Raw genomic sequence first — 18660 nt, 5'->3', positions numbered from 1 at the left:
TGACCCGCTGCGCTGCCTGCCCTGACGACCACATGCCACTAAGATCAGAGGACAGCAACACACCCAACAGTGAAGGAAGGAAGAGAAAGCTTCCGAGCCCGCACTGCCGACTTCCTACGAGCCCATGCCGTGACAGAGGTCAGCGTCTCTGCCGCCAAGAGAGGAGGGAGTGGGGGGATGCTCTGAACTGGGCTGAGAGATGCTTTGCTGCATGCCAATTTTGCAGCTCTTTAGACAAGTGAAACCTTTTATTGTCCCTATCAGGGCACAGAAGAGCTGATAAAGACGCCATTCACCACATACCTGCAAGGGAAATCTCAGGGCTATCAGAATTGTTAAAGGGATAAACCTGTCCAATTAAATCCCCTCTGCACTCTTGATATGTGCTTGTGCCAGATGTAAATGGAGCTTGGAACTTGTCCCAGCTGAACAGTAATGCACTGAGCATTCAACCGGGACTAAAAGCACAACCGGCCTCAGCTCCTACCTCCCACGATGCCCCCGATGACCAGCTCTTGCCCCCGAGAAACCAGCTTGGTAAGTACTTTGTGGTAATGCACCAAACTCCCACCTCGCCCTCCATCAGAGGATCCTAAAGCCCGGCCAAGTACTAACTGCACCGTCATATCAGGAGGAATATGCAAGGAAAAAATACCAGTAAGTGGGAAAACCCCAAACCGAGGGTCGGGGGTGGAAATCAGAGACAAAACTGAGAAACTTCCTTAAGGCAGTAAGAAAACCCAAGCCTTACTCATCTCCAGATCAACCATCTTCGCCATGCACCAAACCCCAGCTCTTCCAGCTGCCTTCCCTTAAGATCCGAGGCGAAGGAAGATGGGCACCCCAAACTCCACAGTCATCCAGGCTTCGTAGCCACAAGAAACCCAGACAGACGTCCCTGCAGTATGCTTTCAAAACACAGAAAATCCCCAGAGTCTTGTACTTTGTATTCATTTTTCTGCCAAAAGAAAATGTCTAATGCCAAGTGTAGGATTTCCTACTCTTCTTCCAGGAGAATCTGAAAGTCTTCAGGGAAATATATTGTCAGGTCCTACACCTTGGCTGAAGGAAGAGGAGCCTTGAAGCCTCTTACCAAACCCCTCCTCTCCCCCAAATGCTCATCCCACACTGGAGCTAAACACACAGCAACAAAAACATGCAGTTAAATTCCACAACAACAGAAAAAACAAACCCCCCAAACTTTTAACTACTGGTACGTGCTGTTAGTTCTCTCATCACCAGAGTCATGCAAGGTGCACCGAACCTACTGCGTATACACACATCTATGTAAAACACACACACAAATGATATAATACGCATGTATTATCAATTCACTGAGAGACGAAATGCCACTTTGCGGCACTTCTGCTCAATGCACTGTATTTGACATTGCACATGGCCGAGGTCCATCAGAAATATAATGAATTTCGACGGTGATGTACAATATGCAAAACTAAAACAGCTCTTTGGAAAAAAAAAAATGGCCTTACCATGCCGCCAGCATCCCATGGGGGAAACGCCAGAGCCCGCCAACATTCGTACCATATTTTATGGATAGGGAGGTCTCTTTTTAGAGATGGGGGGAGACCACCAGCACAGATAGCAGTCCTTAGGCCGGTCACGGTGTATGAATAGCTCACTTCAGGGCATAACCCACTCAGTAAACCGTGGGATGTGCCGCTTGCAGGAGGCAAAGCAAATTGTCTGTGGTTAAATATGTGAAGGATGAAGCAGTCAGCATGCAAAAGCAGCCTTCGCAAGAACTGTATAAAAAGTAGAAACAAGCCTAAAACGTACCCTAGGATCTAAAATTTCCATCTCTCAGCCTCCTCCTCCATCAAATCACAACTCGCTCCCTTCTCCCCCAGTCTGCGGAGCTTCAGTCACATCACTAATGCACTTCACCCAGTATTATAAAAGAAACAGATCTGGGGTGTCCACAGACCTGAAGGAGAGGGGGGAGAACCCTCCTAGATCCTGCACCACAAGCGATGACCTCCTCTTGTTCCCCCTACCACCTTTGTACTGCAGAGATGCTTCTGTGGCAATAGAAGAATTTCCTGAGGCATCGGGCTTGCGCAGCAGAAACGATGCAGGAACCCCTCAGCCGCTTGCACCGACGCTTTCCAAAGCCTTTCATCACCTCAGCAGCCCTCCCGCCGCCCTCTCGCTTTGATCCACACTGTTTGGCGTTGCCAGCACAGGTGAGGAAGGAGGCCTGGGCTGCTGAGATCTCCTAGGTAGCCGCAAACGGCGGATAGAGCTGGGGCATCCAAGGACGTGGCGTGGCAGGAAGGAGCAGCCCAGGTCTGCAGGCAGAGCGTGAAGCGGGAACAGCAAACAACATGGAAGGGAAGAAGAGGTGTCCTTGTGTCCTGCGCACATGGAGAAGGCAAGGGGCTGGATTTGATGGCAAGGGAGGCTCTTTTTGTTGCCTCTTATCTTTGCTGCTTCCTTTCCTTTCTGCAGAGAACTGGCTCATCTTCACCAACCTCACCAAACACAGCCCCTGAGGCTTTAGAGGAAGGGAAAGTCTCGTCACTCCTGTCAGGAGCCTGCCTCTCCTAGACAGGCTACACCAAGAGAAGAAAGGAAAGGGGAAGAGAGAGAAATGCCCCTCAGGTTTGGGAATCCAGAACTGGCAGCCGCCCCATGCCCGCCCCCAGTGATGGCTTTGCCCTGGCTCGCTCAGTGCTCCACCAGCAGCAAAGTCCAATGCCTTGTCTCCTGAACAAGCTCACCAGAGAAGCCCTAGCCTGGAGATACACATCTCTCGGGGCACATACAAAGGCAAGCAAGCGTCCAAACACGTTGAGAGATTGAAGAAGTGATAGGAAATTTAAGCAGAAAAAAAAAGTGGCAAAATAATCTATTTGTCAAAACAACCAACCTGTTGAATTGTAGTCTCAGATGCTGTCGATCCCCAAGCCAGCCAGCTGTGATTCCCATTTCAAGGAAAACACAACAGGGATTTGTAGTCATTTGGCAACCCGCCACCTCGTTCCTTTCCACACATGAAGCATGTCTTTCTTAGCCCTAACAAGGGCAAGCTCATGAGTTATGGGCAAGAGCAGCCCGTTAAACGTCTACCCAGTCAGGAACATACCTACTGTTTCCTTACACCTCACCTGTAGCGAGACCCCTGGAACCTCCCCACAATGCCACACGCTGCATAAATTTAACGTCATCTCCTTCAGCAGTTATTCCACCTTAGCAAGATCTTTTACTCGCATTTCAAAGGACAGTAGCTGTATTTTTGGTATTGAAGACCATCTTTTCTATCTCCCCTCCTGCTAAAGCTTAGGAATAAAAAGCGTCTGGAACTACAGAGCCCAAAGGCAGCTCTGAGGGCAGGCTTGAAGCAATGGAATCATCATGGAGAAAGGAGATTGGAGGATGCTGGGGAAAAAGGGCAGTTAGTGGTGATAAAATTCCGTGTAAAATAGAGGCCGCTGCATGGAACACGGGGCAAAAGCCCCCCAGGAGCCAGCTGTAGATGCTCTTCTCTAGTGCCAGCTGGAACAGGTGGGGATTGCAAAAACATCTTCCTAGGAATTTTTCTGTCCCATGATGAGACTGTCATCAGATATGATGGTCTGGAACAAAAAGGGAGGGACAGCATCCAAATAACCATCCCCTTGTAGATGACTGTTATTTTAGGAAGCAATTACCCTCTTTGCTATGCACCCCTGGCTCCGGCACTCCTCTGGAAAGCACGTGTGAAATCAGAGCGTCCTGCTAGTGCCAGACCCGTGCCACGGCGCCGCACCACGGCTGCCAGGGCCAGACAGCCATGTTTGGTTTCCTCGTGCTTGATTGCTGCTTCTTAGAAATGCAACACACAAGGTAAGAAACTATGTATTATTGATAAGTGCTCTGCACGCAGTTTGAGTTTAATAAAGACACATTAATATTTTCACTTAGAGGAAAACAGGCTCTTTGACGGCTGGACTGAATCACTGCCTAATCAGAACGGCACTCTTGAAGCATGAGTCCATCATGCGTGCCCAAAGGCTACCGAGCACCTTCCTACAAAACCTGACCAAAGCGCAGGCAATATCCCTTCTCGCTCCTGCAGCAAAAGAGACAGGGAGGCACCTTTTCAGTAGAGTGAGTACGTGAGTGATGCGGCAATTCATACTTCAAGGAGAGGATCCATTTCTCCCTCCTCACCTGCCCTCGCTGATGCATGGATTCCCACCTGACTCAGATGCTGAAAAATACACTTCAAGAAGTCATCATCACTCTCGTGAGTCATGAGAGAAGGGGAGGAAATGACTCCAGGAGAGATGATTCAACTAGGGGGAGAGTTGAGACAGAAGAAAACACAGGGTGGAGATGGGAAGAAGCTGTGGGAGCCACACTGCTTCGAAAGAGCTTAGCACAACGTGGAAGAAATTCAGAAGATCCAATTTCTCCTTCTCCCACCAACTTCCCCGTTTCCCTATTTGGTTGTCAGTACCACCAATCCAAGACGCCAAGAATTTACACGCAAGCTGGATGGTAAGAGACTGCTCCACCCAGCAACTGCACTCTGAAGGAGTCTTCCTGAAAGGGCTAATTCAGGTCAACGGATCATTGTTTCCACTACAATAAAACAGCACCAAGTGCTCGTTATCTAACCAGGGCTGCCAGAATCACTCCTCTGCTTCGGGTCCAACATCAGATGAGCCCTTAACAGTGCACCAAGGAATCCTGTCCACAAACCCAACAAAAAGAAGTTCAAACTGGAAGACGAACAAGGTTATTGGTACTAAGGAGACAGGTCATTTCCAAACTCTCACTGCCTTAGTTACACCTCAGTTATTGCAACACCTTTTCCCTCACCATGGTACTTCTTCCTCTGCTGATCAGGTTGAAGGGTGACCAAGTCTTTTTGGTTATAGTCCCTATGCAGACACAACAGCTACCTGCTCCAAGCCTTCCCCTTGTCTATCACCCCACAAAAGCACTTTTAGGTAATCAAGCTGCAAGGCACGCCACCCAGTTGCCCATACTGTCAGATGTCCATCACACAGCTTCATCCTGCTCTCCACAGTCAGGTATTTGAGAGGACACTACAGCTCCTGGAAGGGAAACCCTTACATGGCTCCCATACCCCTCTGCAGCAGAGAGGGTATCTCCATCTCTCCAGGAAGGTAATTACCTGGCTCTGCCCCGGTAGCAGAGCATGGCCCCACTCCCGCGTCGTTACAGCCAGCACCGGGTTTTACGGAGCCAGCACCACGAGCTGGTTACCTCGCTCCACTACAGATAAAATGAATTAATTTTAAAAGGAGTGGTACAAAATGGGACGATAGATTGGAGATGGACACAAGCACCCACGAGGGCAACTCACGCACGCAGTCAATCGCAGGATTCAAGTGCCAGGCACCAGGCACAAACATTTTGGTGCATTCCCTCCTAAACGGGAAAAAACCCTACTTGTCTGAAACGCTTCCATGAGCTATTGCAGGGACACCACAGTACCTTTGCTCCTGCTCACCACACCCCCAGTTATATGACTGGGGCAAATTTGCTGCCAGGCTTTTGCTGCCACTTGTATTCTTGTGGCAACACCTTCGGGTGTGTTCACATGACGGTGGGAGGAGATAAAAAACAAGAAGATACCTATAGTAGATCCTCACATGATATGTCCTCACCTCAGACCCCAGATGTACTCCATACGCATGATGCAGTTCCCAGAAAAGGCCACATAACCACAGAAATTACTTTGAAGCTGAACCCATAACGCTACGCCAGCACCAACCCTCTTCTTTAAACTGAACACATCAGACAAAGGATCAGCACACAGGCCCATCACCTTACCTTTAAAGCACGGACTTTCTTGGCCAAGAGGCTCTCGATGTCCCCTGCGACCTTCTCCACCAATTTCCTGGGCACGTTCTCCTTGACTTCAAACAGGTTTCTATTCTCATTGTAGATCTAAGAAGGGAAACAAGAGAATGACAGTCAATATTAGAGAGAAGTACAGGAGACTTCCCACAGAAAAGCTGATCCTCTAACACAGAAGAATTTTAGCAATGTGGATTAGGTAACAATATCAGCTTTCAAAATGAGGGGAACAAGAGAGGAAAGGCTTTGCAACCAGGAAAAAAAAAAAAGGCATTTCACCTGCTGCCCACACCATTGGCTTTATAGCTGCCTGCCTTCATGCTTGCAGGCTCTCGTCTCTAAGCACGCCATAATACAGCAGCACCCTCAGGAGATCATGATTTCTACAACCAGTCCAGAACTTGGCCAGGCTGTGGTAGGGAGAGGCACAGGTCTATAACTGGGATTATCCTGAAGGCCAGATGCAATTACCTGGTTTTATTTGAATGTTTGCACCCAAAGCGTGCACCCTGTGACCCGTGGGCCTGCCCGTCCAAGCCACATCACACAACTGCAGACGACAATGCCAGCCCCAAGGGACGTGCTGTTGGCATCAGCACTGCCCCAACAAGAAGGGCTCAGTCCCACCACAAGACCCGGCAACCACCAACCCCTCAGTCACCTCCTCAGATCATTTTCGGACTTGTTAACTCAGCTTGTCTGCAAACTCAGGTGCAACCAACACAGGGCAAAAGAGAAGGCCTTTTTACAGTCATCTGAGATACGCAAAAAAAATATCCTCAAGCCTTATCTATTCTTAGGTAAAATACATGAAGAAAACCACACAGCAAACTGGATTCTGCTTCCCTCTTAATCCTCAGGCTACTTGCAAATACCTGCAATTCCAGACATGAAGACATCTGGCAGCAGAAAACCCTCCAAGGAGAGCTGGACCTCCCCACGGAGGTAGCCGACTCCATGTTTAACTGTGATTTCCATGCTAAGCATGTCTGGCACCTACCCGAGCTTGCATGATCCTTGGGAGCTGAATCATTACTTCCCATGGGACTAAAAACCCTCTTTGCTGCAGCTTCATTAGAGGTGAAATACTCTGCCTGTAGCTGCCGGTTTGTTGCAGACCTGACCATCGTGACAAAGGAAGAGACCAGGTGGTGCAGAAACCATTTCTCACGGAACATCTGCCTGCTGCCCTGATCTGCCCTGGGTCTCAGAGCAGCACCCAAACACAAACAGTAAACAATCAGCTTGCACAAGACAAACACGTACCCCAGAAATCCCCGCATCTTGCCCCATGAAGGCAGGACTAAGGAGAAGCTTGGCTAGAGACACCCACCAGGCTGATACCACCACAACTGTTTCTCTTGGTGGAGCCAGTAAAAATAAAGGTACGGGCAGGCAGGTGCCCAGGATCTGGAGAGCAGCACATTACACAGCTAAAGAACAGGATGAGACCCTCTTCATATGTTGGGAAACTACTTAGTCCACCCTTTTCCAGATGTTAATGAGCTGGAGCAGGAAGCGACCCCATCACTGAAAGGCAGCTGGCAATGAATTCCAGAGCCTCCCCTTTCCTTTCGTGGTTAAACAAAGTGGTTTCTGAGGTTGAAGCTGCAGGAGTATGCTCGGAGACTAAGCAAAAGGCTGCTCTTTTGGCTCTGCACAGTCCCTCCAGGCCTACGGGGTTAATCTTCAGACTTCAACTTTGGTTTCTGCAGCTCTCGCTGAGGTCCCTGCTCTGCCCAAACTCCTTTCTTCCATGCCACTAGGAAATTCTGGACAGCACGCCTCGCCCAGCAGCCTTGTGTCCACATACATGATTACTCTATCCTATCTCTACTCCAGGCAACCAGGTTGTTTTTTTCCCCCCAAAAGCCCCAAGGTATTCAGGTAACCTGTCCTGGCTGCCAGAATGGTAACCCACCCTGCCTCCGTCAGTGGGCTGGCACACAAAAGGCTCAGACCTGCTCATTTCTGAAGTTTCTGAAGAAAACAGCATTTCTGTGAATTCTCCTAGTTACTGACCTGCAAGAGAACAGCCCACGAGCCAAGAGCAGGGACACAGTGAGCCTAACATCTGTGGTCCTCGTCCCACTCCTCAGTCCCTAAGAAACACATGGACCATGCCTCCAGTGCCCTCTTGCAGGCTCCAGACCTGCCAGTCTTCAGGGAAGGGTAACTCCAAGCATTAAGTTTTCAGCCAACTTGATTCCAAGGGCTTCACCCAAATCATTCTGGTCCCCAAACCACCCATACTTCACATTAATCTAGCAACTCCTGTCTTATTGTAAGTGATGGTTATGTGAGCACAGTGACTCCAAAGAGGATGCTTTAGTAAGAGAACACAGTTCAGAGGCATCCTCAGGCTCCAGCAGAAATGATTTCTAGGTGTTCTTCACGTCACAGCTCCATCGCACCCCAAGCTTCAGACCAAAAAGTGTGTATTGCCAATGGCAAAACATCCCACGCTAGAGAAAAATGTCCCGCATCTACCCAGAAAGGGTTAACGTGAGGAATGCTTGACACAAAGCAATATTCTCTCATAGTCTTTTTTCCCTTTGGTAAGTAACAGCATAACAAAATAACGTGTTTGGAAGGCGCGCGCTACCTCCAGCTGAGCAGCAGCAATTAGGAAAGCAAAGAGGAGCAATCTTCAAGGAGAAAGCTTTGGGTAAGGAGGGTGTCCTGACATTAGTATTTTCCTGTTATGAAACAGAAAATTGGCTCCTATTGGTTATGGACAGAAACGGTGCCTGTCCACAAGGGAGGGAAAAACAGAAAAAGAAACCAGGAGATGTTCCTCCAGCCCTCTCTGCAGCTGCAGAGCTCCGCAGTCTTCTTGGCTGAACAGTTCATCGGCGTTAATTAGAACAATCCAGCATGAATTAACAGTGACCATAGGAGCGCAAGAACATACCAGACAGGCAGGGGAGTGAATGGTAGTGCTCCAGGCAATTAAGATAGCTTCGAGCTCTCCATTGCAGCATTTTGCTTCGGGTCGTTCAGACCTTGGCCGGGTTTTACTTATCTAAGGTGACATTTCCCATATTGGGTTTTTCCTTGAGCTGAATCAGAGGACGAATTTTCTAGCCAAAGACATCCCAAACATTCCTCAGCATTCCTCTTAGTTTTGTCCAGACTAGAAAGCCATTCTCATTGAAATTCTCCTGTGATCCGCTGCTCTGGGACCTGGGTTTGAAATTTTTAACAGCAGTGACCTCGGAGTCAAGAAACCGCTGCTTCTGATTCCATGTAGGTACACTCATACCCAACCACACGGGAACCCTCGGGGAGAAGGGGGTGCAGGCTGCACGCTCTTGGTGGACTGGGTTTTACTTTGCAAACCCTTCGTGAACATACCCCTGCCCCTCACAGTCTGCGTGTCCTCCGACAGGCAGGGCGAGCAGGTGGCAATGCAGGAACACGAGAGCGAAACCCAATCCTGCAACGCTCCAGCCGCGCTGAAACAACTGGTAATGCCCTTGGCATTAGCCCTGCTCAACGTGGTTGGCAAACTTGAAGTTTCTGGACCAGGAGAGGGGCTGCACAGAGCCCCTGAACCACCTATGGAGGTATCAGCCCTCAGGCAGGACAGAGGAGGCAGCTGCTGTATTCAGGGGATGGGGATAGAGACCAAATTATAAACTGCAAATCTCAATAAAAAGTCTAGGAAGGGCTGAAGCTGGATGCAGTAGCCAGAAGATCCAGGCATGGCAGTGGAAAGAAAAGTCCATCAGTGGATGCTGAGAGTGAACTAGTAAGGGGCAAGAGCAGGGGGAAGTATTAACACAGGCAAAAAACCCAGAAAGTACTGAGTTGAAAAAAAACAAAACAAAACAAAACCAAACACCACCCCAAAAAATGGTGGCAGGTGGGAGGGAAAATCAAACAGCTCAAGACAACCTGGAACTTGAAAAATTTAATCCCAAATAGTGCTAAGCATAGTGCAATGATAAACAGCTGACAAGACGATCTCAACCAGCAGAGAAGTGCTAAGTAGCCTTCCTAAAAAGCAGAGCTGGTAGCACAACCGATTGCCAATACGCGTTCACAGCAGCAACTGAATAAGCGAAGAGGCAGATCTGATACTGCCTCAGAACATCCACTCTCTAAATTCGCTTGTTTGCCTTGCTCCTAATGCACAACAAACGATGCTCATCCCTGCTATTAATTCCCTTTGTGACTGTATACCCAGGGAGCTGTCAGGGTTCAGAGAAAGCGTTTGCCGTCCCCCAATTCCCCGGGAGCGCACCCAGCACCGTGAGACTGGGCAGCCCGAGAAGGAACAGGAAAAGGTGCAGAAATACTCCCACGGGCGCGGAAATCACTACTCCATGAGCTGCCACAAGAGGACCCAGCACCTTCCCATGGGCCAAGGTATCTGATGATAAAACATGAAGGAAGATAACAAGCTCCCAAGAAGCCACAACCACCAAGAAGCTGAACCCTAACAGGGCAGCCGGTAACCCCAGCAACTCTCAGCCCCACTGGGCCAGGACACAGGCCGGACCCACAGCTCAAACCCAGCTGGGGTTTGCTCGGGGCCAAGCCCTGCACCCTTCTAGGACAGGCTGCGGTGCTCCAGCTCCTGCTGCAAAGGCGTCTGGTCTGGGGAACAGTCATCTTCCAGAAATTATTATTATTTCCCTCCCCGCCCCTCGTAAGAATCCAATACACCTGGTTTGGACAGCTGCAGTCCAAACACCAGCGTTTAATCACAGCGCAAACCTGGCATGTTTGCAAAAGAGCAAAGTACTTCGTGCAGCAACAGAGCGGGCTGCCTCCCCGCTGCCAGAGCATCGCGCCTCAGCGCAGCGTGCTCCAGGTGAAGGAGGCAAAGACCAAAGCGCACCTCTTCGGGAACGACTGCCATGCACACCCGAGATAACCCCTCGCACCCCAGCGACGGGACTGTGCCACGTCATGCCCTACAAAGGCCGTACACCATGAAAATAAATGGTTTTTCCCACCTGGCATTATTACCGGGGGTAGGGAACATTATTACAGGGTCTCTGTTCAGGGGGATACTTCAAGCTCCCGCAGCCAGGCCCATTGCTGATCAGCTTCATACGGTGACCCAGATACGGTGTCTGCAAAGGGAATTTGTTGGTACAGCAAATACTGCAGCAGGATACCTGCCCTGAGAGGAGCCGCTTGCTCAGGCGCTCGTCTAGTGCTTCTCCTGGGGCTTTAGGATCTATTGGTCTCCACCAGACAAGCGGTGGTCTGGCCCATTTTGATTCTCATCTCACCTATGGTGGGGTCCTGCCAGTTCCCCGCGGCTCAGGGTATCACTGAAGAGGAACAAGCGGAAACCTGGAGCAGACTTGCTGGTGCCTTGGGCACACAGAGCAGACCGCTGACCGAGAGGGAGCCTAAAGAAGAATTGCCCGGCAGCACAACCAACCAGCAAGAGCACTGTGAGATGGTCCAGGCTGAGCAAGGAGCACTGTGGCTGGGTAACATGGAGGAAAAGGAGTGCAAAACCCCAGAGATCCTGCTGGAAGATGGAGACTGCTCAGGGCCACAGGCAGAGAGCAGAGACAGCACGATTCCCATCTCGCCCCTCGTCCCTGCTGCACCTACTGTTGTTAAATTTCATCGTCTGGTGCTTATAGTTCTTGCAATGATGGTAATCATCGTGGTGTCTATATTACATTAGGAGGATGTCAGCCTCGGCGCAGCGTCAGGGATAATCAAGCAGGCAGTGAAAAGAGTGATAGCGGCCTCGCTGACAGCCCGCCAGGACAATCGGTGCTGCCTGTTCCACATCGTACAGAGCAGATCACACCCCACCGCAGGGACTGGGGGATGGGGACCAGCAGAGGGCACGGAGGTGGTCTTCTGGCAAAGCAGCCGTCAGCCTGGAAGGTGCTAGATCCTGGTGTTCCCTGCCGAGGAGTCAGGATGGGGAAAGGCAAAGGGAAGCAGGCGCAGGTGAGCAATGGTGCCGCAGTCCAGTGAGGGCTTTGCCAACCTACCCCACGCCAACACCCAGAGCCAGTACCATGGACCCCATGTCCCCTGGCCCCTCGGGAGCCATACAGGCAGCTGGTCCCGCAGAGCCTGACCTGCCCCTTGCTGCAACCTCTGCCTTGTCCTCAGCAAGAGCTGCTGCTGCTCCTGCAGCCTGCGGATGTGCTGGAGCGTGCACAGGAGGCAAACAGCTTGACATTTACTAACCCCATCTCCCTCTCTCCTTGCACAGTGCCATTTCCCTGCTGTGCTCCTTCCTTCCACCTACCTAATAAAGAGCAAGCACCCTCCGAGCAGCTCTTCACAGCTCTCCCACAAAAGCAGGATAGGGAAACGCGCAGTTTAGCTGCTCCTCGGGGATGGTCAGCTATCACCGACGCAAACAAACCATAGAACTAAGGTCTCCTTCCTTCATTAGAGAGCCTGCTAAAAGGCAGCAGTACCACAGAGGACATGGGGGACAGGAGGAAGGCAGCCCACTCCAGCAGGGATGGAGCTGCTCCAGCACTCCCCATCCGGCACAGGCATCCACATCTCCCATCCTCTGTGTCACTGGCTGGAATTCTGCTCGCTCAACCCAGGACAACGAGCCTCTACGGCTGAGACTTCAGGCCTGCCAGCCCCAAAGCAGACCTGAGACTGCTATGCATAATTTAGCAACTAGACAGGGATAAAGGGCTATGCACGGTTAGCCTGGATTATAGAAAACCTCTCCTGGCCTGGAAAGCTGCTTTTAGTCTTCAAACCCTTGTACGGGGAGCTCTCAGAGCAACAGACCTGCCTGGGTGTCTGCAGAGAGTGAATCTTCTGGCAGGGTAATTCAGTAGCACACAACTTCACACCCAGTCTTCTCCTTTTCAGATAAAGCGCTGTAAAAATAAATCACTGCAGAGTTGAAAACGTGAGGTCTCAACCAGGGTGGGAGCTCTGTCCAAGCACTCCTCTGCACACTCACAGCCACGTGGATGGCGTGGGTCTTGCTGCCAGGTCAGGGCACAAGCCACCAGAGCCTGCTGTGCTAATGTATGAGAGGCAGAGAACAGCTACAGCATCCCCGACAAATGCCCAAATGCATTCAGAGATCACACATGCTCTGAAAACATACGCTTGTACAGTAAAACAGAAAGAAAACTAAAAACCCCAACCTGATCCTTGACTCTGGCTGCTCTCTTGGTTATATGGGACATAAGAAAAGGAAAGGAAGATAAGGAAAAAACAGTGTTTTTAAAAGATACCTCAACTGCTTTCCTTCAGGAGATATGCAGAAGAGTTTAACTGGTTTGATTAAGTCACGTCTCTACAGAACAGGTGTCCTTCAGATCAGCATCATTACAATTGCACCCAGACTACCTTAGGAGGGATGCTGTCACAGATAAAGATGCACAAGTTTCCTATATTTCATCTTTATACTATTTCTATCAGAGTCAGTGACTATGCACTATGGATCATACCAGGTTTACCCCGTTGTCCCTAAGAGAATGAAATTATGTTGTATCAAAGCAAGGGATACGTCAGATCTAAAGCTGCATTGATATAGCAGTGCAAATCACAGAATCCTTCCATGTGAAGCTCTTCCAGAAATATATGCTTGATTTATATCGGTTCAACAAAATTCAATTTCCCACTGCTTTACTTATAAGCAAGGATTAAAATCAATTTTGGAATGGATCATCAGCTTAACCAAAAGAGGTTAAAGTGCTCTCTGGCAGAGGCACACGCTCTGCGGAAGCACCACGCTGGACCCACCAGGACAAGCGCAGGGGTCGGGAGGAAGGAGTCACGGAAGGAGGGTTCGGAGGAGAGGGGGAACGGAGCAGGAAGCCCAGGTAGGGAGGGAGGGTTTGTGGTGGGACTGGTGGTTCCAGAGAGCACGTGGATGAGATGAACAGGAGAAGACGATGAAAATGGTTAGGGAAAGATAAAGAAACTTCTCTGCTTCTCAGGTCACCCCTGGGCTCTGCGAGGCCGCAGTTCTGCCTTTCTCACAGTTGCTGGATGGTTTAAAATTTTGTTTTCCTTTATTGTGCCACTCCTTTTCCAAGGCTAAATGTTTAGGAGACTGAAATTACAAAAGCCAATACAGACCCAAAATGGGATCTCACCAGACTCGGTTTCCCCAGCAGCGAGGAGGATGAGGAGGGGAGCACCACTGCTACGAGAGAAGAGGAAGAGCATGAGCCGAAGCACACCGACAGCGGCGGTGCCCGGGCCAGGGCTGCCACAGCCGGGCAAAGGCTGCTCCCCGTTCCCTGCAAGCATTCCCCATGCACGGCTCCCTCACTTGCACAATGCAAGACTCTCGGATCCCCAGAGACTTGACTTTAAATAAATAACCCAGCCTCTTTTCCCCAAACAGCTTATCTTCTGTGCCAGAGAAGCTGCTGCTTCTTGTAGGAAGGGCTGCGGAAAAAGGCTGTGCAGCCTCTAACACTGGCGCTCCCAGGCATATTTTGCAGGCTTTCCTTCTAACTACACAAGAAAAAGAGGAACAATTACCTCGCCCTGCCTTTTATTCTTATTGATGGCTACCACTGGCCAAATTCAGCTCTCAGCTGCAGTGATGCAAATTTGGGATAACTCCACTGACATGGAATTAAACTAAATCTCTTATTAGAGCTAGAGCGATTGAAATCTAGGCCAGCATAAGTCAGCACTGTCAACAGTTACCCCTACAGGTTTCTGCAGAGTAATGATCTATTTTAAAGAAACTGAACTTTTAGAAATAGCAACTTTGCAATTCTCTTGATTTACCTTCTGATGTAGGTTTTGGAGCTTTCTCTGATCTTCAGAGATTCATGTTTACAAGTTTTTCTCCCTAATCTCAAGCCCTGGAATCATTTCTGTAAATACCCAAACTCGCTGGAAACAAGGCTGGAAGAGACACACTCGTCCAGCCCATCCCTCTGGTTCATACAGGACCTGCCGAACCCGTGCTCTTCAAAGGCTCTTGTCCACTGGTGGTGGACAGCCCAGGCTTCCCTGGCTGATGTCCTCCAGTGTCTTCCAAGCCACCCTGTTAGAAAGTCATTACTTATGTTTAACATAAAGCCCTCTATTGTGGCATAGGCTCATAAAGCTTTGCCTTGTCCCCAGAGGATATGGAGAATACATTTGTAAGGCACCTTTCTTCCATGCATTTCCAGACTCATCCTTTCTGCTGCTAGTGCTTCCTGCTCCCTCAGCCAGTGGGTCTAGAAATGGAGACTTTTACGAAAATAAACCACGTACCTGGAGATTTTAATAAAGAGGTGAACCCCTGCAAAGTTCTATCAGTTGAGCAGCTGAGGTTTTCAACTTAGTTCCACCTCCAAAGGCAAGCAGCGGCACCAAACCCTCCAGCTGAGAAACCCAGCCCAGGTTTTAGTTTCCAGCACAGACTTGGAGGGGCAGAGGGGCAGGACAGATACATGCCCCCAGAGATCCCACTGGATGTCTCTTCTGAAGGCAACCTCCAGAGATCCAACACACAAATGGAGAGACTTCTCTAAAAGATTCAGTAACCTCCGCAGCATCCCAGAGAAGGCGGCTGAGAGTGATTCTCATCAGCTCATGGAGTTCCAACCTGCTCAGATACTACCTTCCGTTGGGGGTGTCATGGAAATGTCATTTCTAACGTTAGTATCACAGCTATCTCATTCCTAACATGTTCCTCTGACCTGTTCTTAAAAGACATCCAGCAATGGAGATTCCTACGCTTCACAAGACAAAATGCTTCATGTTCCTACTTGAAAACTTTTTATGATGCTAAATCTGAAAATCCCCTGCTGCAAATTAATACAGTGTTCTTGGTAGAAAGGTGCAGAGTTAATGAGGAACAGGCACTTCTGCCTTGTGCTGCTGTGGCCCATTACGTATCTGAATATTTGTCCTACTTCAGTTCATACTCTTGTAGGCTAAAAAACTCAGCTTCGTTTGTTCTTTGCCCACAAGTTAATGCTTTTCATATCCAATGTTTTGGGTTCAAACTACAATTAAGGCAACAAGTAGGAAATGCCGTAGGTAGATTCTTCACCAAGGTGCTATTCAAAACAGTCCCCAGAATATCCAGTCATCGGTCAAAGCTGGGCATTTTTCATTAGATGCCCAAAACCAGAACTCTGGGGGAAAAGAAAGCACAGATCAGGAGTGAGATGGGGAGAAAAACCAGGAAAAACAGAGCCCAAGTCTTGGACATAACAAGGTGCACATTTTATGATGGAAGGGCAGAGAGACAGTACAAGAATACTCAGACAGGAATGGTGAGAGCAGGTTTGAGGAATTCTAAGATCCCTGGTCCTGATTTGATCGCTGATGACAACAGGGCACCGAGCGTCTGCATCCTGCCGTGGAATAACTCTCGCCTCAAACACTCGCAAGGAAATAAATAATGCAGGCCTGGCCTTCAAAGAACTGATAAGGCTCACACTTCTGGCGCCTGAAAGTGTGGGAGAACTGTCTTGTGAAGACAGGGTAGTTCTGCCACTCATGTGGTGAGCTTCTCAGTTCTCAAGGCCATTGTGTCCGATGAGTGACCTTTGCTTCATTAGCTGTGAAATGCATATGAAAGCGCACACCCTGCATATGCTAATGAAGATTACAGAGATCATGCTAAACACGTATGACTACGGCACTTGTCTCTCCACCCAAATCATGCTACACGCCACCTGGGAGAAGGGAGAAAGCTGAGACAAGGCTGTCCTCAGCAAGGGGGGTGGACCATGCTTATTCAGCAAACATAAAAGGGGAAAATAAGTGCCCCTGGGGGAACAAAGAAGAAACAATAGAAGAAGATACTGCCTGGGAAGATTCTTCCCAAGAAAGGAGACCATACCTGGGAAGATTTTTCCAAGAAAGAAGATGATGCCTGGGAAGATTCCCTGAAAAAGACGCTGGAACCAGGACCGGTGATCTCTTTCTCTCTGTCTTTTTCTCCATCTTCTCCTTTCTCTATCCCTCAGTTTCTCTTTTCTCTTAGAATTGTTAAGTAACGGTTAGAGTTGTTAAGTAATGACCTTAAGTATGACCTTATGTACCGCTTGCCATAAGTTGTCCTATACCTGTTGTTAGGTAACACAATGCACACCTCACCACTTGCCATAATTTGTTATATACCTAACCAATTATCGTTGACTTGTTAGGACCTATACTAACCATTTTGGGAAGCTAATAAATGTTTCTATACGGACCTTGAGATTTATCTCACCTTAGTCCGCACCGTTGAGAATTTATGGGTCTGAAGTCACTTACCCTCCCTCTTTACTGGGAGTGGGACGTGACATGTGGCGATGGGGGGCTTCAACAGCATTCACCTGTGCTGTGTCCCACCCTTTCCTGTTCCTCCACCTTCCTCATCTTCACAACCTCCAAAAGATGTGATTATGCCAGTGAAAAACTGCAGTCGTCAGTCAAATGCTCCTGCTAAACCCAGCCCGCTGCTGCAGCCCCCCACTCCAGGCTATTTCTGCGCAGGATTTGCTAGCACGCAGCCTCCCAGCGCCTTGCAGGTGCAGCCATCGCATCCCAGCCCTGACAGCCTGCTGAGGAGCCCTTCAAATTAAAGGGAAAATACAGTGGGGACCTCTTAGCAGAGCAGTAAATCGCCCTGCCCCCCCTGCACCAGCCTTCTTCTCGATCAGCTGCTTGCTTGGCTGTAGCTGTGACAAACAAGGCACAGGGCTGCCTGCTGTCATCATGGGAAGAGCCAGACATGGACTCCTCCTCGGTGGGGAGCAGAGGGTAAGCGTCCCACAGACCCACCCTGCACAGACCCCACGCGGTTTTCAACAGGTGGGTGCTCTGCTGGCTGGCAGAAGTTGCTCCCTGCTGCACCATCTCATAGAATCATAGAATGGTTCAGGCTGGAAGGGACCTTAAAGATCATCTAGTTCCAACCCCCCTGCCATGGGCAGGGACACCTCCCACTAGATCAGGTTGCTCAGAGCCCCGTCCAGCCTGGCCTTAAAAACTTCCAGGGACGGGGCTTCCACCACCTCTCTGGGCAACCTGCTCCAGGTTCTGCCAGCCTCGCCGAGCACGCTCCCTCCCAAGCCAGCTAGTGCTGGCTTGATCAGCATTTTGGGGGGTTAACCATGGTAAATTCTCCCCCACCAGCCCGGAATGGTGCAGCAGCGACTCACAGGCTCTCCCATCCCCTCCCTAGTATCAGCCAGAGCAGGTCAGCTTCATCTCTCAGAAGGGTGGTCCTCAACACGAGAGAAGGACCAAGGCAAAGGAAAACACTCGCCCTTCACTAGATATAGCTGATCCATACGACTACTGCAGGTGACTGACTCACTAGAAGATGTGTTACGGGCCTGGGACAGAGAACAAAGGGTAGCCTGTTTCTTTCCCAGGCACAGCCAGACACAGAGGCTTTGCAGAAGCAGGTATACATGGGCTGTGAGTTTCTGTTCTCCATATGGCCGAAGAGGAGACAGCAGGATGATCTGCAATCCTAGCATCACTCCTAGCAGCCAACAAACTCTGCTATCTACACTGCTAAGATCGCAGGAGGGCTGTCCCAGAGATGGGGAAGAACTCTGTCCCCAGGTCCCCATCACACCCCAGGATTAGCAGGGTGCAGGGAAGCGGCCGCAGTGGGCCAGAGGGAGCCAGCACCCCCAGAGCAGCCAGAAGTACTCACTCAGATCTACCCAACCACCATCACACAGATCTGCACACACATTTGCATCCCCACTTGCTTTGTCCTCTCCTTCTTCAGTTTTTTCCTAACATTTGAGGGCTCTAGTCCCTGCTGTCCCAGCCCTCTCCCCCGGCACACGCAGACGCTCTCACAAATGCACGGCCGAGCTCCAGGCCCATCTGTTCTTACAGGAACCGCCCTGCCCGTGCACTTTGCTGTCGACACAAAGC

General features: G+C 49.9%; 1 protein-coding gene across 2 annotated transcripts in view; it reads right to left on the bottom strand.

Moving 5' to 3' along the window:
• Positions 1-18660, bottom strand: part of CACNA2D2 (calcium voltage-gated channel auxiliary subunit alpha2delta 2) — a 226952-nt gene that overhangs the window by 133115 nt on the left and 75177 nt on the right. For both annotated transcript variants that reach the window (XM_063347779.1, XM_063347780.1), the window contains exon 3: positions 5809-5925. In XM_063347779.1, the coding sequence (XP_063203849.1) occupies positions 5809-5925 (117 nt within the window). The remainder of the gene's footprint in view (positions 1-5808; positions 5926-18660) is intronic.

The sequence above is a fragment of the Chroicocephalus ridibundus genome, chromosome 10 (assembly GCF_963924245.1).
Source record: "Chroicocephalus ridibundus chromosome 10, bChrRid1.1, whole genome shotgun sequence".
In the NCBI taxonomy this organism is placed as follows: domain Eukaryota; kingdom Metazoa; phylum Chordata; class Aves; order Charadriiformes; family Laridae; genus Chroicocephalus; species Chroicocephalus ridibundus.
This window is presented reverse-complemented; position numbering and strand designations above follow the sequence as displayed.